The sequence below is a fragment of the Pavona decussata genome, unplaced genomic scaffold (genome assembly GCF_977016875.1).
Source record: "Pavona decussata unplaced genomic scaffold, jaPavDecu1.1 SCAFFOLD_215, whole genome shotgun sequence".
Lineage (NCBI taxonomy): Eukaryota > Metazoa > Cnidaria > Anthozoa > Scleractinia > Agariciidae > Pavona > Pavona decussata.
Genome location: NW_028145620.1, coordinates 1540894 through 1566151, shown reverse-complemented (window position 1 = coordinate 1566151; position 25258 = coordinate 1540894). Strand labels below are relative to the sequence as shown.

General features: G+C 39.3%; 1 protein-coding gene across 2 annotated transcripts; it reads right to left on the bottom strand.

Moving 5' to 3' along the window:
• Positions 1-1243: 1243 nt before the first annotated feature.
• LOC146459926 (dynamin-1-like) lies at positions 1244-23305 on the bottom strand. 2 transcript variants are annotated; one of them, XR_014857808.1, is made up of 24 exons: positions 23054-23305; positions 22896-22969; positions 20588-20737; positions 19761-19964; positions 19234-19332; positions 18594-18702; positions 17619-17670; positions 16853-16995; positions 16091-16226; positions 15813-15880; positions 15029-15167; positions 13663-13749; positions 11857-11927; positions 10944-11001; positions 10105-10186; positions 8800-8831; positions 7916-8025; positions 7592-7721; positions 7147-7290; positions 5780-5836; positions 5505-5689; positions 4928-5050; positions 2037-4169; positions 1244-1882 (listed from the first exon to the last, which is right to left on the bottom strand). XR_014857808.1 is itself a non-coding variant. In XM_085088860.1 (23 exons), exons 1-23 carry the CDS (start codon positions 23212-23214, stop codon positions 4094-4096), a joined length of 2490 nt encoding a protein of 829 aa, XP_084944986.1. In that variant the 5' UTR covers positions 23215-23305; the 3' UTR covers positions 1244-4093. The 2 variants fall into 2 exon arrangements, 1 of the variants encoding a protein (XP_084944986.1); XM_085088860.1 differs by having other exon boundaries at positions 1244-4169.
• Positions 23306-25258: the final 1953 nt, after the last annotated feature.

Genomic DNA, 25258 nt, shown 5'->3' with positions numbered 1-25258 from the left:
CTAGCTTAATTTTTTTTTTTTTTTTCTTTTGGGGGGGGGGGGGGGTGCCATTTGTTCTGCGACTTGTTTCGCGAATGCGTGGCATTACAAGTTGCGAAGACAAATTGCCTTGTGTAGTAGCATCTTGAAGAGGTATATTTTCCATTCATGAACCTCTCTCTCTTCGCGCTCGAGCGGAGACAAATACATGTAATGACGTTTCGCTCCTGCTTTTTTAATATTATTATTATTTATTTGACGGAGCCTCTGCGGAAGAAAGAGATACATGAACCCAAACTTAAGTCCTCAGTGTCCACGAACCCCGAAAACGTGAAACCCGATCCTTATACTAAAAACTCCTAATTCTAACACCGCGGGGATTTTCCGAGTCTATGATCCCTAAAAACATCCGGGGTACTTACCATTTACGCAAACCACCCAGATGGAAATTGATGAATATGAAATAAACCCTTTAACCCCCAAGGCAAAACAACATTTTCTCCAGATCCAAGACTACAAACTCAATGTCCATGTATGATATACCATTTTAAAGCTACTCATGAGTGTATTTCATAACAGATATAATTATGAATGAGAAAAGTTATTGCTTTGAGCTAAATGGCCTTAAAACGTAAACATTTAAAAGTTCAAAAACGTCCAAATCCTTGTGTATATTAGGTATACCCCTAAACTATAGCTTATTTTGCAGTTCTCAATATGTTCATTAATGTGAGAGCTGTCTTAAGACCCATAACTTCTAGGGGAAAAAAGCTATGGGGGTGGTCAACCATATCACATATGGGAGGGGTTAAGTTTTTATCCTTCTAATGAGTAGATTTTCACAACACCATCTTGGTGTCAAAAATTCATAGAAATCTGTCAATATGGCATTATGTGCCAATTGGCACTCTTGGGGTTTAAAGGGTTAACAGAAGATGGATAACATACAAAATGTATGAAAATCAGCTGTAAATCCAAAATGGAGTAATAAAACTGCATCACTTTGACCAGAGGCCCACAATTTCAGAAGTACTCCAAATGGAATGATGCCTACCATTTGATTTTAACTGGAATTTCTGGGTTTTCCATGTAAATGGTAAGCACCCCCGTTGTCCCTTGTACCCAAGAAGCCTGTCGCATACTGCCTTTTGATTCGTCACTAACTGGCTGAATAAATGAACAATGTAAATTTTTAGAGGAACTAAAATGAAGTGGATACATACTGTCCCCTGTGCATGCCGAACATAAAGAATACACCAAAAACTTCAGACTTGTTTCATTCCACTTTAATAATTCCTTGATTGTCACTATGGAGTTCCATCTTCGCCAAAATTCGATACTTTTTTTATTTGTCATTCTACTTCTTGCAGTTAAGGACGGTGCCTACTAATACCGAAGTATTTTTGTGCGGTTTATGACTATGCGGGAAAAGCAGATCTTAGCAAGGGCTATTGGAATCCAAAAAGAAAATTGGGGGTAACCATGCATTTTTCAGAGATAACTAAGCAATAATATCTCTAAAAAGCGCCAAAATATAAAGCAATGTATGGGATTTTTTCCCAACTTGAAGCTTAATTATCTCTGAAAAATGCATGGTTACCCCCAATTTTCTTTTGAGATACCAAAAGCATTTGCTAAGTTCTGCTTTCTTCGTATAGTTTTAAACCGCGCAAAAATATCCCTGTATTAGTAGGCATCACCCATAGGAAACCCGATGCGCAGAACGTATGCGCAGTAACAATAGTAGGCACCGTCCTTAAGGCTACATTACAGACATATATAGACTACATTCTAATCATTGATACAGGCCTTCTTGACACTGCTTACAGAAACAATTATTAACTAATTGGGTTGGCAAGATTGTAATCGGATTTGTAAATCCCGTCTGAACTTTGCTAAATAGCTAGCGCTAAAGTTCTAAATTCTATGTTCGACTATTCAACTAAAAACTAGCGAGCAGTCACTTTCTCTGATTGCTTGGAGTAGGGGGGTCCACATTGACAAATACAATTACCAGTAATTTTTCATCTATTTTCCCTGAGAAATTCAATATCTACAGAAACAACCAGTACAAAACTGACACCAAGTTGCAAGCGCAGTAACCAATGCATGAATCTGTTCACTTCAACATGGAATGAACCAGTCAAAATTTAGCCTGCGTGGCAGGTGCGTGAAAAAAATATATAGGTCGCAAAGAAAAGCGTGGAGCGCGAGGGAGGGAGACACGCGAGGGTGACCTCGTGTGTCTCTCTCGCGTATGTCATGCGCGCCCTATATTTTCAGGCAGACAAAATTGGAAGAAGTCGAGGCCAAAATCGATTAAGCGTTTCTTAACCAAACCCAAACTTGTCTTGGTTTTCTAAGTAGTTGGCTAGGGCATATGCTGAACGAATTTTCTGCTATCCATCTTCTTAGAACACACAAAATTATCAAATCCAGCACGGTTCTCTTGCATGGCGCTTCCCCCAAAACCCACTTTGTTGCCAAACCTTATAACTTGGTGCCACGAAATGAAATTTCACTAAAGTTTGCTAACAGCCCCATTCTATGTCGAAATTTTTCTGCGTAAAATCTTGCAACATTCCATTTCTACACTTGTGCATAGCCAAAATAACTCTGGAATGATAAGAAATCCTAGCTGCAAGTATACCATTTTCATCTTGTAGTAGCAAAGTAGAAATACATAAACAATAACCTACTTTACGATCAAATTAACTGTTTGCGGGCATAACCTTTACAGAATGGGTCCGAACGAACAGTTTTCCAAAAGCAGGGTTATTCCTCCGCGTATTTTTGGATCAAAGTGAAGGTTGTGTTAATTTTTTCATAGTTTATCTCAAAGGTCCTGCTAAGTTGCAAACACTGCACTCAAAGTAAGTTGCTGACTTTTAGCCGTAAATATTAGCTTGCTTAGAGGACATTATGCCATGTCACACGTTTTGACTAATGAAGTGAAAGAGAAAATGTCGTAAGCGCTATCGTAATACCCGTTATTTTTAAAAACTGGATCATTGTATAATGCAATTCCAGGAATTTGATTGGCTTAGCGGCCATGATATATTAGCTATTATGCCATGCCCGAGAAATAGCGACCATTAAATTGTCTCCTGGTTGCCTTTGCAAGGCGAGATCGGCAAGATCTAGCAATATTTCTTCATTGTTTGTAATAAAACAACTATTCCACTCGTGCTTGTTAAATATCCAACGAGCACTCGTGGAATAATTAATTGCTAATTATTATATAGACAGCCCTTGGATATGAGCAAGCTCGCGCTCTGATTGGCCCCTTACTAGTAAGCTATATAAACAATAGCCGCTATTTGGCGCGAAAATATGCTCAGATATTTGTCCGCGGACATTATCTGTTCCGAGAAGCGAAAAGTTCGAGGAAAACTGTGAGTCCAATGGAGGCTATTGTGGTTATTATCCTTCAAATATTTTTCGCAACATGTAGCAACGAGCTTGAGTATTTGAACATTTCGTTTAAGAACAGTTTACCGTCAAAAACGTTTAGAGCGTGTGTTGTTTTCTGATACTGCTTTATCGACCAGCAGGTTTATCTCTCCTTCTGTCACAAAAGCAAACCGTTCCCCCATCTTGACATTAATTTTAATTGAAAACAAGACGCGCCTTGAAGGTTTTGAAATTGGGGAATATCACTTGGGGAATATCATCGGATATTCCCCAGTTTTAGCTGGGGTATATTCGGTCACGTGAGGCGTTTAGACCAATCGCGCGCGAGCGAAAATATTTGATTGATTATAACGCAGGATATCTGTTGAGTGCGGACGACGTATATTGAGTTCACCGTGACCATATTTGGGCATTGTTACAATGTGTTGAATAAAATGCTTTTTTGTTTGGGTGCGGTAATAATATTACTCATGACACAGGAGTTGTCTATATAATAAAACAATTACGCCGCTCAATAACTTGGAGCAACTATTAAATATCCTACCTACACTAAACTAAACTATACCATCGCTCAATGATCAACGCTTTGAATCTCAATTGATACTGTAACAAACGTTTTTTGAGGGAAAATAACAGAGGTCGTAATGTGTAAGAAATGTTCAGTAACATTACTGGGATCCTACGCTGAGGTGATAGACATTTAAGGTCTTGATGGCACAGGGGGGCGACCGGGAATGGGTGGTGGAGGAGCAGGCTTGCCTGGTGCGTTGGGTCTCCTGTGGTGATACGAAAGATCAAAATAAGTAATCAATAACAACTGTCACCGGTTGCTCTGCTTAACAAAGCAAAAATACACGACACTGAACATAACTTTGTTTTGATAATGATGTATTAATCAGTAAATGACACAGGCATACTCGGAAAAAATCCGAGTACTCCTATCAGGAGTCGAACCTAAGACCTTTCGATTACTAGTTCAGATGCTCTACCACTGAGCTACAGGAGACTGGTGGGAGCTACGGCCGTTAAACAAGGTTCATGGGACAAACATCCTGTTCCTGTTATTGTGTCGATTTTTTGCTTATTCATTTTGTAGGAGCGAAATTCATAAGTCAAGCGTAACTTATTCTGGGCGGTTTTGCCATTCACAATTTAGTATTTCGAAGTCTCAGAACAATGATTTGAAATGGTAGTGGGAAAGAAAGGCGGGGAAGGGAAAGTATGGGTGACAAGAAAACCTCTCTGAACATGATTTAAAATTTCCACAAGAGATCACAGTGATCAACATTTTTCTAGTGATCTGAGTCACGGTTTTCGCTAACAATAAAAAAAAAACCCATGAAAGAGAGCAAGATGGAAGAATACGGGCAAACATGGACGGAAATAATGGAACAAAGACTTTTAAAATCAACAGCAACCACTGAAGTTGAGAAATGCCGAATACTTATCCCAACATAGTATAAACCCCTTGTGAGTTGTAACTATCGCTTAAAGACAGGTACGCAAGCAAAAGTAAATGCAACAATCTACTCACCTGGGTACAGACGGTACGCTGTCTGGTCGGGATGGCACACCCGGGACGGGACGGGAAGGACGCGTTGGAGGTGCTGGATTTGTGCCTGAAGATGGTCGAGGTGGAGGCATTTGTCTGGTGCCTCTGTGAATAGAAATACCAAAATACAATGTCGGTGTTCCCTTTAAAGTGTTTTACGCACTACTGCAAATTTTATACGCCAATATATTTTAATTTGCATTAATCCCAAACTGTTGCACTCGAGAAGAAACCCTGAATATACAATTCTTGTTCCTCACTCCACAATCTGCGAGAAGACTGGTACGAGTGCGGGATTATGGGATCGTTTGGGTAGACGCATGCGCATTACGTCGATGAATGAGTGAATTTTTGGGAATTGTCTGGGGAAAGCGAAGCTCTTGTTAAATAGCTTTCATCTAAAAGAGTATTTCCCATACAACTGACTGCCGGGAAATGGACTTATTCATCAGCGTAATTTCCATCCGTCTAACAAACGATCACACAATCCCTAGCTCGTACCAGTCCCCCCATAGCTTCTGAATTGTTGTGAATGAAACTGATTACGTCACGCGCATACCGTGGTGCCTTGTATGAGTCTGTCAGATCCAGGTCTCCTGTGTCAACAGGCGGTGGGAGTGCTGTGGTCATGGTTGTGGCGTCGATATCGCCAATAATCCGAAGGGCTTCCTTCAAACTGTGGAACATGCGTAACATCTCCTCTCTGCGTGCTATCTCAGCGTCACTCTCTTGCATCAAGTCATTCTGATAAACAAATTGTGATAGTCAGCCACTGTACCGTTAGAAATAACAAACAGTAGACATAGCGTGATCATAGCCCTTGCCATATCTCACCTGATTACCGGTAGAGTATAAATTCGCTAACAATTCCTGACCAATGAAATCCTTCACCTAAAATGTATGAAACAAGAATGAATGATAAAATGAATTTACCTCAATACAATGAGAAGTAGTAGAGTGCTAAAACGGACCTTAAAATCCACCTTGCCGAAAATGATGGCGACTGATAGTACATTTACCCATATTTCTCAGGGTACGAAAACCCTAAAAACACTCAAACAAACGCACACTAAAGTTCTAACATTTACCCGTATTTCTCAGCGTATGAAAACCCTAAAAACACTCAAACAAACGCACACAAAAGTTCTAAAAACTTCAAACCCTGCATACCCAATGTTGTTAGTACAGGGAGAAACTTCCCAAAAAAAATAGCTTTCTATATGCCTGTTGGCTGTGATAAGTTCACGAGATACCGTGGTAAGATGTACGGCCGCAATCTTTTTACGTACGGTGGACTGGGCTGGATGAAACTGGTTGCTATCACGTGATTAGCATTCCACTGACCGCGCGCACGACAGGTGAAGTTGAACTGAATGAAATGATTATCACATGATAAGAATGAAGTCGCCTTCAGTGTAACCTACGTATCAGGTCTGACGCTCCAAACAGTAGCCCGTGAGTAACCCTTATTAGGTGGGGTTAATCGTTCGTGCGAGTACAACTCCGCCGTCAAAATGTACTACTAGTGTAACTACACCAATGAATGTATAATAATCATAATAACTGATAAAACAGCAAATATACTTTTATACCAGTTTAGATCGAGTAATTCATCATTATTTCAGTGCAAAAGACAAACATCTCTGGTAAGATCTTGAAGATGAACCATAACAAAAACGATGGACTATAGTTACAACAGCAGTAAACAAGAAGAAGCTTGATATCCAAATATAATCCTGGCTCAAAGTTTCTTGTGTTACTTTTGAGAACAGCGCGTGAAAATACAAATATAAAGTAAAACGTTTGTACTCTGGTCATATAATAGCGACAGAGGAAGATCTGCCAGACTTGTTCTCGGGGACCGTCGAGGCCCCCAATCCCGCATTCCTTCTCCCAAACATTGTTGATACGACTGGACCGATTCAGGACTGAAACAATATTGAAATCAACCCTCTGTGAAAGAGGAGAACTTCGAGAATAGGTGGATTGCATTGCCGCCATGTTGGTGGTCAAAACAAAAGACAATTTGCTCACATAGTTTCCATAACAAATGGACGTTAACTCCCAGAGGAGAAAAATCTTATTGTTCCACACCACCAACGTGGTGTAAAGTTTAGTGCAAGCGTCCGACAATTCTCGCCAGGATTGTAAGACAGAGAGCTTCCTTTTTTCTCAAATCAACGGATCTCAGCGAAACTTACATTGTTTATTATAAAGAACATCACAGTTTTTGGAACAAGATCCCGGACTGTCTTGCTGACGATCTTTAAGTAAGAATCCGCCAAGTTTCGTATCGTTTCCACTTGTCGCTCCATCTGAGGATCCAAAGTGCCAATCTCTCCTTGCTGTAGGAAAAAAAAATAAGATTGTCGTCATTAAGTTACCACTCAATATCTACCCCCCAATAGACTATCCAAGAGCCGGTTCAAACTAATAACATTGATTTTTGGATGATGGCACAATATTCAACGAAGAGTCTTGACGAAGAGCAAATGTGCGCGAAGTACAGTAAAATGCCCACTAAGTTGACTTTGCTGGTATCTGTATTCACGACGACGATTTGCTGTTTATATTTGCCCCGCGCGTTGCCGCGCGAGTGTTCAAGCTACAGTATAACGGACGAAACAAATTAGGCCGGGCCTTTACCAGACTTTTTTCTTCTGATGATTCTCTCTCTGGGTAAACCCCTGCACGTAAGAACGAAGCTTTCCAACTGTCCACCACATCTTGGTTTTCCCCTGCCAGTTCCAGGTGTTTGTAATCTTTAAACAAGTTTCTGGAAAAATGTTGAAAAGACTACGTATTAAAATCAAGGAACACCCTAAAAATACTACAATACTTTCCTCGTAAATCCTCTGAAACGGTTTCAAAATAAGCCTGTTTCATGAACGATTGGTTGAATTCTGCGGGATAAGATATCACGGGATAAAAAATCTCGGAGTTGTTGAGAGAAAAAAAAAACATACTTACTTCTGATCAGGATTAAAGAGAGAGAAGGCAGACTTTCGGGATATAAATCCTGCTTCTGCATCACGCAGGCGCACTCCGTCCAACCTCAGCTGATATTTTTGTTCTTTCTCCTGATCATAAGAAATACAAAAAACAAACAAAACAGCATTGCAGTAATTATTCACGTTCAAAATAATTTTTTTTCTTTTTCTTTTTTGGAGGGGGGGGGGGGGGAGGTTACTGTGACATCGCCGAAATATTGCTTTCAATATTCCAAATTCAGGAGTGTAGTAACTCCATTTTATGCAGGAATTTAATTTTCACCCTAAAAAGTAGCCTCCCACGGAGTCGTTTTTAGGGGAATCGTATTACCTCCTCCCCACACGAGTCCCCTAAAAACGACTGCGTGGGAGGCTACCTAAAAAGTAAACGGAAGCGTAATTTGTTTATCCGCGCGGAGCACTAGACTTGTCTACAAGTCGAGCTCAGAGAGCGCGAAACGCGATCGTGCACCTTGCTTAGAAGCGGGAAGCGCCTCATCCATTCAATGAGAAGAGAGCGAGCGACTTTGAAAAAGGCTAACGGAGCACCAAAGAGCTCTCTACTGTGCAACTAGACTCAAAGTTGTCCGTGCGTTCAGCGTCGAATTGGAATTTGGAAATGTTGGTTTTTGTGGAGGGAGGAAAACCGAAGAACATGATCAAAAACCCTCGGAGCAGGGACGAGAACCAACCACAAACGACAAACCCGATGGAAATTAATCAGTGTGTAATGAAGGGAAATCTGACCTGGTGGTTTAAAGAGTTCAAGTAAAAGCAATCATGTCCAGTTATATATTACAAAGTAGCACAAAAAAGAAGACAATGAAACTGGTGATAACTACTAAAAAAAAAAAATGAACATACCTCCTCGTCCTTATACCATGAAAGTGCCTCAGCTGAAATCACAAATTTAAAATGATTACCGTTGATAAGATTTCGTAAGTCCTCTGCAAGCGAGCAATTAACATTTGTTGCGGAGACATTGTTCCCTACCCCCATCCCCTCCCTTTGTTTTGCTGCTCCAGATTCTCTTCACAAGCACTTTGTTTCGACCGCAAAAGCTACTCCATTTGCACACCCAAGAAACGTCTTGAGTGAATGATGTTTCGGCCAAAAATCTTTCCTTGACAAATTGACCTGATAAAAGCGTGCACACGTGGTGCAAACTGGCAACTAACTCTGTGTTACTTGAGTCTTGTTTAAACGGTTTCAACATTTGCTTCAACATTCGTTCAACATTTTGTTGAACCAATGTGGAGAACGTTTAAACTAATCGTTCAAAATTGTCGAAAATGTTTAGTTTGTTGAAACAAATTTAAATTCAGTTGGTTTAAACTTTCATTCAGAATCGTTTCCTTTTCGAAAATATTGGATGGTGTCCATGTCCATGTTTAGTTTGTTGAAACAAATTTAAATTCAGTTGGTTTAAACTTTCATTCAGAATCGTTTCCTTTTCGAAAATATTGGATGGTGTCCATGCCGTTTGAACAGTTCGCTCAACATTTGTCGCATAAACGCAGGCGCACACGAGGCGCACACTGTCAGCCTCTAAAAATTGATTCCCAATTCCTCGTAATGAATTTCTTGGAAATGTTAGGTCGACTGTTAGCCCGATGTTGAAATCGTTTGAACGGCCTCCACAAAACATTGTTTCCCCTTTCAACATTTACCCAACATTCGCTTGACGTCCGGGCAAAGTTTGAACCCGTTTAAACGCACCTTTAGTTATACGACAGTCATGGCAAGTAATGGTTTTTCAACATTTTTCATTGTAGATGCGCTATTGCGCAGTAGTTAGTGTGTCGAGCGTCGCTGGCTCGAGCGGATTAGGCTGGTCCCACCCAACTGCTGGGGGTAACACTGTGATGGACTAACATCCCATAGACCTTATTAAAAATGGCTACCATTTTAATATTCTTTTGTTCGTATTCAAATAAGCCCTTCTTACCTCGTTCACAAAAATCAAAAGAATGTTTTACCTTGATCGAGGCAAGAAGGGCTAATTTGATTGCAGGAAAAAAATAAAATTAAAATGGAAGCCACTTTGGAATAAAGGTTATGAGTCTTTACAATTTGTGCAATTGTGTAGTGTGGTGACTTGTGAGTGGTAAGGTCAAGTTAAATACATGTACATTTTGTTACCACATGAACGGTGGTACACAAACTGACCTGTGAGAATAAACCAGTACTCTTTGCTGATGCCCTTCATGAAGCCTGCATTACTAATTGTTAGCCAGCCTTTCCTAATGACCTGAAAAAAAAAATGAAAAAAAAAATAAAAAATCATATTTACATAAGAAGTAAAAAACAACTGTGCCAGAAATAGGTCCCGTTTTACAAAAGCTTGCGTTCTCGCGGTCAATACGAATTCCTTTTCCAAACGTTTCACTTTCTAAAGTTTCTATTTGGAAACCATTTTCGAGAGTCTGGGGTTTCAGAGCTTATTCTTGGAGACGACACGTGGGAAGAAAGCTTCAAATTGTGTCCGCGTGGACAGGGGTATGAATACAATAGTTCGTTTAAGAACTAACAGACCTCATTCTTGCGTTACAAAAAATGATTGACAACGATATTTTTTGTCTTATTTTGACGCTAAACGCATGAACAATAGATGAGCTTGGGAGCTGGTGCCTAAAAATTAAAGTTGGTGGAGCCGGGCAGCACTCAGGCACGGGGAAGGAGGTATCCATGGCAAACCTGCAAGCGGCCAACACCAAAGGCGCTGTCACACTGAACCCAGTCAGTGGAATACTCACCGAACCCAATACTTACTAAAGGGAGGGAGGAGAAGGAAAAAAGCTTGAAAATTAAGCAGGCTAAATGACCTCACTCACAGGGGCGGCAAGCCAGCGAATGCAAAGCAAACCGTGAGGCGCCCCCAGCAGAGAGCTCAAAAGTTGCCCCTGAGCCACGTAGAGAGGCGACCGCTGACCGGCATTGTCTCGATCTTAACCTTACCTAAATTACATTTTGCGACACGTTTACACGGTAATAAGTTATGACCCCACCTGGTTGGACACAGTCCTCTTTACTTTTCTTTCACCAGGTTGGGCGCTATTTGATGCCCTAAACACGAAGAAAACAAAAAATCTGCTTGCAATGCTGAATAAAACAACAGAAAACTGACAAAAGCTAGCAACGACAAATCATCATTTCGGTTGGGAAGGTCTTCATCTCTTCAGAAATTCGGGTTTAGTTTCTTCCCGCAAGTATGTGAGCTCAAAATTTCCTACCACTGGAAATCTAATTCCTTTGGTTTTCGAAGGAGCAAAAATGTCGTTAAAATCCGAAAAAAAAGTCAGCTAGCATTTTTGACCAGCTTACAATAGCGAGTAAATTCGGGGAATAAGATTCAACTTAATTTTCAGCTTAACTATCCGCACAGATCAAATTGTATTAGAGTACACAAATATGTGGGCACAAAACGATCCGGGGACACAGGAAACAACATTTAAGTATTTAGCTTAAAAGGACAGTATTACGCTATTTTTAGTAACACATCAAAAATCGGAAAGACGCTATTCGGTTGATAGCACCCAAGATATAATGACAAAATCCCATTAAAAGACTATCAGAATGCAAAGAAACTATTCCAGGATATTTTCACCGGACGATGACCAAGATAAAGAGGGGTTCAAATTTGAAAACGTCTGGCGGAGTTTTCAAATTTCGCTGTTGTAACGCACCAAAAATCGCCGGTTGTACTATACTTTGGTTTAATCTTTCGTCTAAGAATTACTATTAATATTTCTTTAAATAAGCGATTGAGAAATTAATAAGCACAGTGTTCAAAGTTTAAATTTAGTGAATTTTGGCCAAAAATCATGATATCTCCCATCGATCTCCCATGATACTGCCCCTTTAAATACTCTCGTTGGGTCCCACTGTATGATGCATGTAAGATGCACGAATTGTACTTACTCTGCATATCCAATGAAATCTGGATGATTTGTATTAATATAAGCAAGTTCCATGTCAATAAATGTTTTAACCTGCAAAGAGACATCAAAGCATCGAAATCTCAGTAATGACAATACAGGGTCCGAAATTGCGCCTTCCTGGTCGCCAATGCGACTAAAAATTTTGCACTGGCGACCAGAATTTTACAACTAGTCGCCAGCGGGCGATTAACTATTTCATGCCACGATCATTATACAAACAATAACTTTGATTTTCAGCCAAATCGATAAAAATAAAATTCAAAGCCGCCCGCCAATTGGTCACTTACTTTTTACCTTTCCACTGCTTTTGAAGTATAAAACTGATTTTCCTGTTATTATAAATCTATCACAACGCTTCACAGCTCGAGCAGTGCGAAGCTTCGCCGCCATGTTTTTTAAACGAGAAATGCTGCACGGTTGTGGCCTGGTGCGAACAACATGGCGATCCGTCGATCGTCTTGACAGAACGCGAAAGGAAAGATCGTTTACGGTTTTGAACATAGAGCAAAGAACCAACCGGCAGTTTTTTTTAAATTGGGTATATTTCTTCTCCAAAAGGTAGAGACAAGAGAAGGTATTAAGTTGACTTAAAACATTTAGCAGTCTTATGAAACTGGGTATATAGCCGGCATTCGATTCGTTTGTCGTGGTTTTCAGTGTAAATCGCCATTGCGGCCCCAAACGCCTTCTCTTCGTTCTGATTCTTAAAAGAAAAATTGGCGAACAGAATTTTCCATCTGGCAACCAAAAATTTTGGTTTGCGTTTCGCTGCGAAGGAAAAATTTTATTGACACTTTTTTTTCTGCTTTTTGGCGACCACATTTTTCCATATGGCGACTGAAAAAAAAATTTCAGTCTACACTTGGCGCCTGCTTAAAAAAGTTAATTTCGGACCCTGCAATATAGCAAAGGCACTCATTTTATTTATACGTTGAGCGACTTCCACACTGTTTCGTAGGCCTGATTAGACTGGTGGGATTTTGGTCGGGCTTTCAGTTGTAACATCAGTGGTTCAATATTAAGTTACTCTCTGACATTGATATGTTGTTTCCTTAGACAAGAACCTTTGCTCCACATTGTCTCTCTTCACCCAGGTGTATAAATGGGTACTGACGACAAAACGCTGGGGGTAACCCTGCGGTGGACTAGCAGCCCATCCGAAGGGGGGTGGTAGCAATACTCTCACAAGTTGCTTCAGACTAAAGGAACCGGGTTAAGACACGAACCATATGGGCCAATTAGGCCGAAAGTGCGACCTTACTATACAATATCATTTAAGAACCGCCATTGTAGAAAGATGCTATTTCTGTTCTAAAATTCATAATATTTAGAGGGGAACACCACTTTAACGCTGATCCTCAATAATATTACCCTGATCAAACAGATATTTAGAAAATTTTACACACTCTCAGATGTTACATGTATGTTCACAACCTTGATCTGTTTCTCTCCTCTCCAAAGAACAGGAAGAAGTCAGAGAAACCATGGAAACAGTTGATACATTGTAGCTTTGCTTCACTTGGCAAAACTCTTGGTAACCCATTTCCTCAGGAAAATGAGAGTGATTATCATAATAAAATTGGGCCCGTAGATTTGAAACTAGGAAATTTCGGTTTTGAAGTGAGAGCAAATTTAACCAGAAAAGTCGGAGAAGATCACCTCATCTTTCAAAAATTTCACGTGATACTACCTTCTTGGGAGCCTAATGTTTAATTATTTCTGGGTAAACACTGAAGCATACAACTGTAACCCACACCACCGGGTTAAGTTAGCCTTTTAACAGTACCTGGTCTTTCGATTTAGTCTCTCCTTTTCTTCCATGCAGCACAACAATTTTTTCAACCTGATCCCTAAGCAGTGGGTATTTGTCCATCTACAATGGAAAAAGAAAGGAACTCAATATTGAGGCGTGGTTACACAGGACACTTTCACCAACGTATATGACCTCCTTACCACAAAAAAAAACCCCTGGATTTTGCAAATGTGGCCGTTCTATCGCAAGGTGAATTTAGCGTGGTGCCATGGATCAACCAAAAACGATCACAAGAAACATTTACGAAATTTCAAGTAGTAATTAAAAACCTTTGGTCTTTTTATACCCAAGGTAAGTGAACTAATTAAATTGTTCTGTTCTTCGTCGAAAAAAAAAATTAACAAACAAACAAACAAAAACAAATGGTTTACACTAGTCTGGTAAATAAAAACTGCGGAACCCCGCGTTAATACGACCACCTTCGGGCCGTGAAAATGTGGTCGTAATAACGGGGTAGTCGGATTAACGAGGTTGTAAAACTAAGGAAATAACTGGACTTTCAATTCATTTGGGGCACAGAAAAGTCGTCGTAATAACGAGGTAGTCGTAAGGCGAGGTTAAACAGAAATCCAATATTTAGCGCGCTGTGCCTTTTCCTGTGGAGTGTTTAACTGCACTTACAGTAATAAATTAGTTCCTGGTCAACAAAAAGACAACAAGCATGAAAAACTTTAATAAAAAAATAACACCGCACAATGAAGACATAAGGGTGATGGAATCTCAGCAATCAGTCAAACTTTAAGCCATTCCATTTCCAAGCTGTCAGTTAAATATGACGGATCTCAGTTTAAGTTTTACTTTTTACGTTTTTGTATCGTATCGCATTAACCGAACAGTGTTGAGTATCGTTCGAAGATTTTTGAAGAACTTTCGAGTGATTCCTATCCCTTGCAAGACTTTATGAACACTGCTTATCACCTTCTGATGACCTCACGACTTCTAGAAACAACTTGTAAGAAGCTTAAAACCACTTTGTTCGTTAGCAGCTTATTCTCTACACAGCCATTGGCAAATAAAATTCACACTATACAGGAAAAGTTTAGACATCTCAGCTAATGCTTTTCTTAACATTTCTGCTTTTTCTCAACTGACAGTTAAAATGTTGGCCAATTCTCAGCTATCAGATAACCCCATGTCTACCCTCAATAAAATAAGTTATACTCATTTACCACTTTGGCTATTTAAAGCTTTCACAATATTATTTATGGTTATATAATTTTCTACTGAACTCCTACACTCATTCAACTGGTCACCTGCCCTCTCACTAATTCACTCACTCATTCATCCAAAAGTGCCTTAATGCAAGCTTTTAATATGTAACCTAAGCTATCCCACTCACATTGCCAGCACATTTCTTGATAACATTTGTTAATTCTGACATAACCATGTCCACACACTTGACTGCTGGGCTTCTGAGTTTGTCAATTTGCCTTTTGACTATAGCCTCAAATGCCATGTCAGGTGTGAAGAGACCAACCCTGTATTGAAAACAGAAAAAGACCTCAGAGCTCTCCTTACTAGACCTTCCCGTCTAACTTGAAGGAGCTGGTAGTAAAATGAAGAGCAGAGAAACGGGAGGGAGATGTACATGTAGGTGTAAACCACAAAGAGTGAATAGAAAGGGGGCGGGGTTGGAAGCAGAGGAATAAATGGGGGGATGGGGAGTAGGGAGGTAACTGGGTACAGACAGGTCAAGACAGTCATAGGGAGCAGGAAGTTAAATAGAGGATGAGATACCATTGGGGAATGGTTATGGTTGGGTGGGAAGTTGGGTTTGAAGGATTGGAGAGAGGGGTAGGAGGGAGAAAGGGTATGATGTGGGAAAAAGGAGTAAGAGAGAGCACTGGAGAAATGGGCAGGAAAGAAAGAACAACTAAGATAAGGCTGGGGATTAAAGGGGGTGGGGTGGGTGATATGGGAAGGAGGGTGGGGAGGTGTACAAAAAGGAACTTGAAATGGGTAAAAACACGAGAGGAACGAAAAAGGTGGAAAAAAGAGAGGGAACAAAAGGAGAGAGAGACAAGGGATGACAGAAGAAAGGTGTGTGAAGAGACCAGATAATTACGGCAACAAGCAGGTAGATGTGTAGCACTATTTGTAATATTCACGCCTACTCCACTTACCTGATGCCATGAATGTTCTTGATTGCAAACATAATTTCTTTCCTTAGCTGCTTCTCATCAAATTCCACCTGAGGTTTAAGAAAAGGTCTAACTGTTATAACACTGAAATAAATATCCTGGGTTTATAAAGGCTTCATGCAGTTTGTGTGTGTCACAACCTTCTACAGCAGCCAACAGTGCAAGCTGCCTAGAGAAGAGGTATTGTTTGGTTGTTTGTCTCAAAGAAGGTGTAAGTTTGTAAGGGTTGTACAGTATATCATGCAGATAGAGCCTTTTACCTTGACTAACTCATACGGGAATCTTTCGTGAAATATTCTGTTAATCTTTGCTCCACCTGAAAGCTCCTTTGTGTCAATGGTGTCCCCAGATCCCTCAATGGCTTTTTCAAAATCAGCATTGAACTGCTGAATCATCCTGTTAAAGAGAAGGCATATATAACATAACTATAAAAATAATGTATTTTAGTCTATGCCATCCAAAGTCAAATAACAATCTAAGCAAGTTAACAACAACAGAGAAGAAATATCTGACACTAATGGCCAATGATCAGCTTTCTGAATATGAATACATGTATATGAAACTTATATTTGAACTGCATTGCCTGTGCACTACTCTACCAATAAAGCTATCATTAGCCAACTGGAAGCTGGTCACACTGTGAGTTCGTAATATACCCATGAATCTTTCTTCAAGTGCAGCCAGCATAATCAAGTTCTTACCAGGCTCGCGTGCAGCACTTTAAAGCATCTAGCACAAGTCACAGAGAGGGAGTCAAGAGAAATAGAGGCATTCCCCTCATCAAGTCTAGGGAAGGACACACTGTCTACAGTGTATTGAACTTATTCAATACAATCTTTCCAAACAAACAAAATTGCTAAAAGATGCCTGTCTATTCACCATAAAGAACCCTTCTACTTTATTGAAACATTAATGAAACCCCCACCCCCACCACTACAAGGAGATTTTTGGGCAAACTTGTCAAGATTTTTTAGTTATGGTTAATTTGAACATTATGCACTACATGACTTTACGTTACTCACTGCATCAGGGCTTTCGTCTTCATGGATGGATCATCAGGATTAAAGTTTTCAAAGCCTTTGACCTCCTTCTCAAGTGACATAACATTCTCCTCTAGTCTGCTTCGAAGGGCTGGCAATGTTTCTCTGATATGATTGGTCAATTGCTGGAAAATAAAGCAAACAAAATGAGTAATATATGCAAGTAAGGCAACTTTATACACATGTGGCAGATAAAAAAATTCATTTCACTGTTAGTTACTTTTACATGTACATAATAATTTATACTTACATGTACATTAATTATGTCTGGTACATTATAGACTGATATAGCTGTATGTTTAATTATACATGTAAATGTAGAGAGAAGACCCTGAAGGATATTTTGCTTCTTAAAGGGATTTCCACCAGGGTGCATAATTTTTATAGTTCACGTCAGTGGTGCTTTACACATTGAGTCCAATTACTGCGCCTTTTCAATAACATGCAGACTCTGAAGTTCAAAATTCAACCAACCGTTATGCTTTTCACTGCCGTCAATCACTGCAGCGGACCTCTAAGATACAAAACCGCCTGGTTCAACGGGTCAAAAGGTCATGTTCGTGCACTGTGATTGGCAGATTTCGATCCACTCTGTTGGTTTCTGTATTTGTGCGGTCGGTCGATTGCCGCCGTAATTAGGATTGACGGCAGTAAAACACGCAAATAATTTGTTAGGTGGGGTTGAAGTTCAGAGTCCGTATGTTATTGAAAGACGCAGTAATTAAAACATTTATTTTCTAGACCCTACCTGGTTTAGGACTTTTTGGAGATAAGCTGTTCCCATTTTATCAGCAAAGTGTCTGAAATTGAATAAATTATATACTCTAACAGTAAAGACAGTTGCACGTCTAATAGCCTAACAAGGCACATGGTTCCTAGTTAATTATGATTAATAAATTGGACTACTGATGATAGCAGGGATAGAAAGAGCACATTCAGTAATGACAGACCATTGTTTCTATAGATTTGTATATATTGCGTTAGTTTTTAATTTTTGATCATCGTTAATATAATAGGAGATGGTTGTAAATTTGTAAATATTTATCAATGATGTTGTTTTACATGACTTTCTCAAACTCATTAATAATTCATAGAGAGAAAACAAAGCAAATCACTACTGTGACCGTGGTTTGGATATGTGATCCTAATTACCATAAAATTTTGCCAACTTTAGCCTTGAATTTCTCCAAGAATTATTGATCATTTAAGAAGCCATATCAAACACTCGAAAGTGTGTTTCATCAGATATCCAACACCTCATTTAAAAAAACTCGGCTGCGCCTCGTTTTTTCAACCTACTTCTCAGTGTTTGGATATCTGATGAAACACTCTTTCTCGTGTTTGATATATTACGTTAAGTGCCTTAAACATAGGATAAGAGCACTATGGAAATAAAGTTATTATCATTATTATTATTACATCAAAATTGTCAGATCGCAAATTTGGGAGCAAAATGAAAAAACAGAGAGATAAGTGTAGCTGTTTGGGTTTTCAACAAATTACTGGCGGGCACTGTAGAGACCAGATTTGCATGGCTCCTATGTTTGAATGATGGACCCTTCAACACAGCATTTCAGCATACTGTATCTAATGATTACTTACTGTATCCTTTAATTCATTATTTTTTATCAATTATACACAAAAAAAATTGTGTGAGCAATATGCCAATTGGCATCTCAGCAACATTAGTTTTTCAACTTAATTTACGTGTAATAATGCTCACCTATAAGATCCATGGGATAGGAAAAACTTGCGCTCTGAAGCTAGCGCTGATTTGATGTCTTTCCTACCATCAATGTCAGCCTGGCTTCGGTTTACAACACCAATGTACCCTGTAGAAAACATTTAGTAAACATTGTCTTGTACATGTAGGTGGAAACGAGTGACAAATTCATTTGATAAATACAGTGTAAATCAGCCATTTACTAGGGACACTCTCTAGATTGAGAGAGTGATTTAAGAAAAGGTTAAATTAGACCTGCATCTGCACAAAAACTGGCCATTGGCAATTCCACCAGTGACTGATCTTTCTGCTCAAACAAGCACCAGGCCTCTCAACTTTCCCAGGCGGCAAGACTTCCCGGTCTCCGAGCCAGCAAACAAATTCTTCTGGCAAACAGACTTATTGACAAGATTGGGTTGCTTACCAGAAGTTGAAAACAATAGAAAAGGTCAAAACATAACCCTAGAAGATGTTGTGGTTGCTTACAAGAAGCTCCAACTATTAATATAGTGGATTAACCTTAAGACAATGCTACAGTAGTTTTGTCAGAAGGTGTCTGCTTACAAGAGGTGGTCACTCACAGAGGTTAGACTCACAGAGGCTGGACTTTGCATTATTGAGTAATTTTTATTGCACTTACCTCTTCTCAGTGGAAGAACTCTGTTTTCCAGGATATCTCGAGCATCTGTTCCTTCATCCATAAGATCCAACTTTGTTATCACCCCAATTGTTCTGACTCCTGATGTAAAATGAGAAATATGTTTGGCCCTTCAAGAACTAATGTTTATACAGTCATGTATATGCTAAAATAGATTTAATTTTGGCTAAGTTGAGCTCCAAACAATTGCAGGTCACTGGCGCCCCCCTTGGTGGTGCAGGGCCCCATATTGTATAAATCAAAGAATAAAGTAAACACCATCTCTCAGAGTACATTGTAAGTGTACTGTAAGTACACTTTCTTTCCACTAAATTGTCAGTGTGATGGTGCTGGTACATGTAGGTAAATGACGCTTACAGGGTTGTCTTGGTTACCCTTTGGCCTTGGCTTGAATTGCATGTGGCTCCACCAACCACGTATGCACCTACCCCGTCCACACTCATCTTTTGGTGACGAGTTTAATTTACAGAGATCACCTTAACTGGTCATACTGCACAATGAATTCTTACCTTCAGGATCAACCTCTTTTGCAATCTTTAAAGCATCAGAGTTGGCAAGATCAGAGTTTGCTGGAGATACTGCCAAAACTAAGCAGTTTGGTTTGGTAATAAACTGCAGCAGCATGCTTCTTATTTGGATTTCAATATCTGGAGGCTGATCCCCAACAGGAACTTTGGTCATACCAGGAAGATCCACCAAAGTCAAATTCAAAACTGAAAGAAATGAAAATATCAAATAACTGTACAATGAAATTAAGCATGCACTTATCACACATAAACTATATATACATTGTATGCATCAGTGTGACAAAGCCATGAAAAAAACTGATTCCTGTGAAGAGATAGATGTAGATACTGGTCAAGTAATACATAACTGAATAGAGTATTATAACTGTATTTTAAAGTACAGTTCATAAGAGTAGATTGTACATGCAACAAGTGTGCTTATAATATATGAAGTAATTAGCTTTATTTTCCTGCAGTTTCGGGTCACACAACGCACCCTGTTGTTTCACAGTTTTGTTCTTTGGCCATAATACATTGTAAATTGATGTTTTGGTGCCTGACAATCTGTTTGATTATCGTTGTATAGACTAGAGCTACCTGTTTGAAGAAAAGTCAGGAAGGGTAGAGTAGAATACATGTACATGTAGAACAGACTCAAGTTGAAGCTAGTTGAGTTGAGTCAAGTAGAGAAGATTAAAGTAAAAACTAAATAATAAAACTACAATCACACATAATCCCTCTTTAATATGTCTTTCCAACATGGTGTTAAAAGGCTTATTAATCTATTGGACTTGATTTGTTCATTATCACTGGAAAAACTTCAGACTTACCATGAGGGGAAAAAACTCGAAGGTTGATTGGTATAGATGAGATTCCTTTATTGCTGCCAGTTTCTCTGTCAGTCTCAGCTACAATCTCTTTCCTGACATCTTCAAAATCAGTAAATTTCTTTCCCTTGCAGTGAAGAAATTCTGCCCACTCTGGACGGTAACATAAAAACACAAATTAGGCTTTTTCAAACAAGTAAGGGACAGCTCAAAAGGACCAAACACACTACTCAAAAAGGAAAGGGAATGAGCTAATTAAGTTAAGTTAAGTTTCAATAGATGAGAGAAAACATAATTTTGTTTATTTATTTTTTTAATTTATTAAATAAAAAAATAAGGCCTAAGGGATCAATCCTCTTGATCAATCCCTAATTTCCACTCCAAGAACTATTTTATCTATGGGAAGTTCGGGTATAGATTCAGATCCACATTATGGCTTTAGTAGCCGATTGTTTGGGTTACTGCGCCTTTCAATAACATACAAACTCTGAACTTCAAATGCAACTAACGATATACGTGTTTTTATACTGCTGTCAATCATATTTACAGCGACCGCTGAGTACAAAAATATAGAAACCGACAAAGTGGATTGAAATCCAATCAGACAATATTTTTGCCGATACTCAGCCAACATATTGACCGAGTGTCGACCAAGTATCGGCAACGTATTTGTATACTATTGGTAAAGTATCGATAAGGTATCGGCCAAGTGTCGACAAGACTACAACCATGTCGACTGACACACATACGTGCCAACATATCGGCCAATACTCAACCCATACCTACATGTAACCGACAATTGGTCAATACTCGGCCGACATATCAAACAAGTGTCGGTCAATATATCGGTCAATAGTGTCGGCCAATACAGCTGTACCATCTACAGTAAACATGATCCGTGAAAAGCATAACGGTTGATTGAATCATGAACTCCAGAGTTCACATGTTACTGAAAGGTGCAGTAATGCAGGGGTTTTAACAATGTTCACAATAGGGCATAAAGTCTGCTGCAAAACAACAATACTTCTGTCTGAGGAAGATGTCCAACCAGCTTCACTTCCTGAAGGATTGACCCAAAAAATATAATTTACACTGTTTGTTACCTTTAGTTAAGATGGTATAGTTTTAAAAGCTCAGGAACAATAACAAGCACAGGATTTCACTCTTGCCATAACTTTGATCACATTATGCAATTCACATGTGCATGTTGTTGTAATTCATCAACCAGGGTTGATACTCTTTTGACCTTTTGAAATTCCATGACTTTCCATGACTTTTTCCATAGTTTTCCATGACCTACTTTTGACCATTTTCTTGAAAATCCTCACTCATTTTAGGTATGTTTTTACTGCTTTCTTCACAAAAAATGCCAATTTATTTTGTTCTTTTTAATAAACATAATTTTCCATGACTTTCCATGTCCCACAACTAAATTCCATGACTTTCCAGGCCTGGAAAATGAAATTCTAAAATTCCATGACTTTCCAGGTTTTCCATGACCTTTACAAACCCTGTCAACTAAGCCGTGGCAACTTCATGTTCCTTGTCATATTTGATCACAATCTCAAGCTGTGACAACGACATTTCAGGATAATGTGCTGCCATGTTTGTTGTTACACCAAAAAATCCAAAAACATCACTGATAGCTTATGTCCAGGCCCCAGTTGTTCAAAGAGCAGATAACTTTATCCAGCAGATAAAATGTATTGGTTGGAGTACATTAATTTTTATCCACTGGATAGCAGTTTATTCACTGGATAGAGCTATCCACTCTTTGAACAACCCGGAACAGACCTCTCATTTTTTCTGGAATGGGCAATCAAAACACCAAGTATGAACCAGTAAGGGGTAGCCAGAAAGGAGCATTTGTTGTATGTGGAATTGACAAAAAACATGTTTAGTGTGTGCTGGACTGTACGCAACTGTAATTACTGATCATTTGGTTGTTTGAACCATTTTCTGTTTTGAAATCATCATGTTCAAAGCTTAAAACAAATTAAATTAAGACATCACATTTCAAAATGTTCAGGTTACTTCGGTTTAATTTTCTGTGTCACTCATCTTTTTTTTTTAGTATGTCACGTAATCACATTTCAACGAAAATTTTGTTCTACCAATTCCTGTGACAGTTTAGTTGATCGTTTTACGAATTACGCTGTCATTCGTTTTCTGTGTGGCATCGACACAAGATTTTAAAAGGCAAACATCTGATAATGTTATTATTTGTACAGCTGCTCTCGATCGGGTAACTCTTGAGACAGATGCTTATAGGTTAACGATCAGGGAAAATAAATTGCAATCTTGTACCAACCTGACTTAGCTGGATGGAGTTGAAGAATAAGCGGTCTTCTTGTGACAATACCCGATCCACGCGGCAGGAAATCTCTGCAGTGAAAAGTTATTTTCAGATACTAAAATCAAACCAAAATGAAAGAGATTTACTTTGACGTCATCGATTAGCCGACTTACTTCCCAACGAAGTTTTCTAACACACTACTTTTCCCGGCACTTTGGCTTCCTACAACGGCGATCTGTGGAAGATCAATGCTCGATGGCTGTCCAATTTGGGAAAACGCATCTTGGATTTTGTTCATGATGGGAATAAGGTCTTCCATACCTCTATTCCCCATCTTGGAAACTCAAAAAAACAACAACTTATAAGCTACAAATGCCTTGCCTGCAACTGTCACAAGATGGCGCTGGCGAGTCAGCGGAAGTCAACTTTCCTTTGTAGCCCAGAAGTCCTTTCGACAGTATAAAGAAATAGTTGCTCCCAGTCTCCCTCCATCTTAGACCGCGATCCGCCGGGTCAACAAATTCGAAACGGAACTACATACACAGCAAAAGAAAAAATCTCACAGGTAATAATTAATATCACTCTTACTGTATCCGTATCTTTTGCACAACCTAGCTAGAGGTCGATGCTAATAAGCAGACTGTTTATATATACTTACCAAAAAGCTGTAGCAATTTGTTCGCGGGATCAAATCTCAAATCGAACGGAGATTGAAAAAACATTGATAGGATCGAAATTTTTAATCGATAATCTGAATCAAATTCCCATTTTCTTCGGTAATGGAACTAAATGGAACAAACAATTTTAACTATTGGCGAGTTCATATTCCGAACCACATTGATAAAAATTGAATGTCATCCTATTTGCCGTCTGCAGGTCAGGTTGCACGTGTTCAGAAACATGCGGAGTGACACGACGTATCCGTACGCTCTGTTGCGTCCATGATAGCCTGGCCTCAGTTGTTCAAAGGCCGGATAACTTTATCTGCTGGATAAGGCACTATTCAGGGTCTAAAATATACTTCACATCAAACGTTGTCCAAGGTTTTCTTATACTCCCAAACTTAACTGTCGGGTTAGAGTGTGCATACATGTATTCGCTCCTACAAGAGGAAATACTGAAATCTTTGCACAGATTGAAACTGTCGATAGTGACTTATCCACAAGATTAAGTTATCCGGCCTTTGAACAACTGGAGCCTGAACTTTTTATTAAGCAGCCCCTCTCTATATTTCCCGCCCCCTTTGGATGTTGGAGTTTTGTTCGTTGTTGATATACTGACATTATTTGTACTGTGTTTGGCTTTTATTTTTTTTACAACGTTCATGTTAGGTGTTAATACAGTTGCACATGTAAGCATCATGAAGAGTCCCTATCAGATGCCTGTTTGCAATTTGGGATGTGCCTGACCTTGCAGTGACCATTTGGTCATCAGTTACCCACCTTTTCCAAACCCCAGGTTGGGAAATTATGTAGGTGTCACAAAGGGTGCCTACTAGTGGTATTCAAAATTATACCTTTTTTGTTGTCAAAGGATGTAAACCCCCCAAGCTTGTCACATTATTTTGGCCTATAATTACCCAACCCTCCCAAAGCCCTGTTGAAAATTGATGTCAGTTGCACAATTTCCCCACCACTGATTATAAAATACTTCCTCTTTACATCTTTGAAGGTCATCTGATCGGGGCTATCCCCTTTCCTAAGACCCAGGTCAAGATCCCAAGTAAGCATCAAGAAGTGTCACCAGCAGTTTTTAACCATTTATAACATCACTCAAGTACTCAGGTCTAGATTTCATATTAGGGTCACAAAGTGTTCTTACTAGTGACATTCAAATACATGCCTGTCCACAACGTGTTATCAAGTTATTCAACCTGTGAACATATGATGTCAACTAGTACTTTAATGTGCTCTAAAAAACAGTTTGTTCCTGTTCGTTCTGTTTACTTGAAAATGTGCCCACATGGAAACCAAACTAAAGTTTTATAATGTGTGACTTGTGATGGTTTACTGCAAAGTAGATAGACTTGGTGTCGTTGAGATATGGGAGGATCCAACATATGCTGATTATAGTTTATAAGTCAAAGTTTTTGTCCCACGTATTTCCCACATATCTAACTTCCCAATTTCTGCCCTCGCCGGTTGTTTGAGTTGTTGTTAGCTGAGAGGTGTTAGAAGCTAACTATCATGTAAGTTCAAAACAACAACTTATAGTTTGCATTCATTTCGATATTTTGCTGCCAGTGTATAGAACAGTTTAACTGACGATGCAAGGGTCACAAAATCACTGCCTGCTTTTAAACGTAGTATTAGAGGCTGTGCTGTTTAACATGCTGTCCTTTTCTTTGTCTGCTTGGAGAAAATAGCGTCTAGTGTGCT

What these genes read in the sequence shown, in the direction of transcription:
- LOC146459926 (XM_085088860.1), bottom strand. Translation starts at nt 23,214, where the DNA reads ATGGGGAATAGAGGTATGGAAGACCTTATTCCCATCATGAACAAAATC. An exon ending in TCCCGTATGAGTTAGTCAAG is followed by an intron (nt 15,881 to 16,090) that starts GTAAAAGGCTCT and finishes CTTAAACCTCAG; the next exon opens with GTGGAATTTGATGAGAAGCA. An exon ending in GATTTCATTGGATATGCAGA is followed by an intron (nt 11,002 to 11,856) that starts GTAAGTACAATT and finishes CTTCGTGTTTAG; the next exon opens with GGCATCAAATAGCGCCCAAC.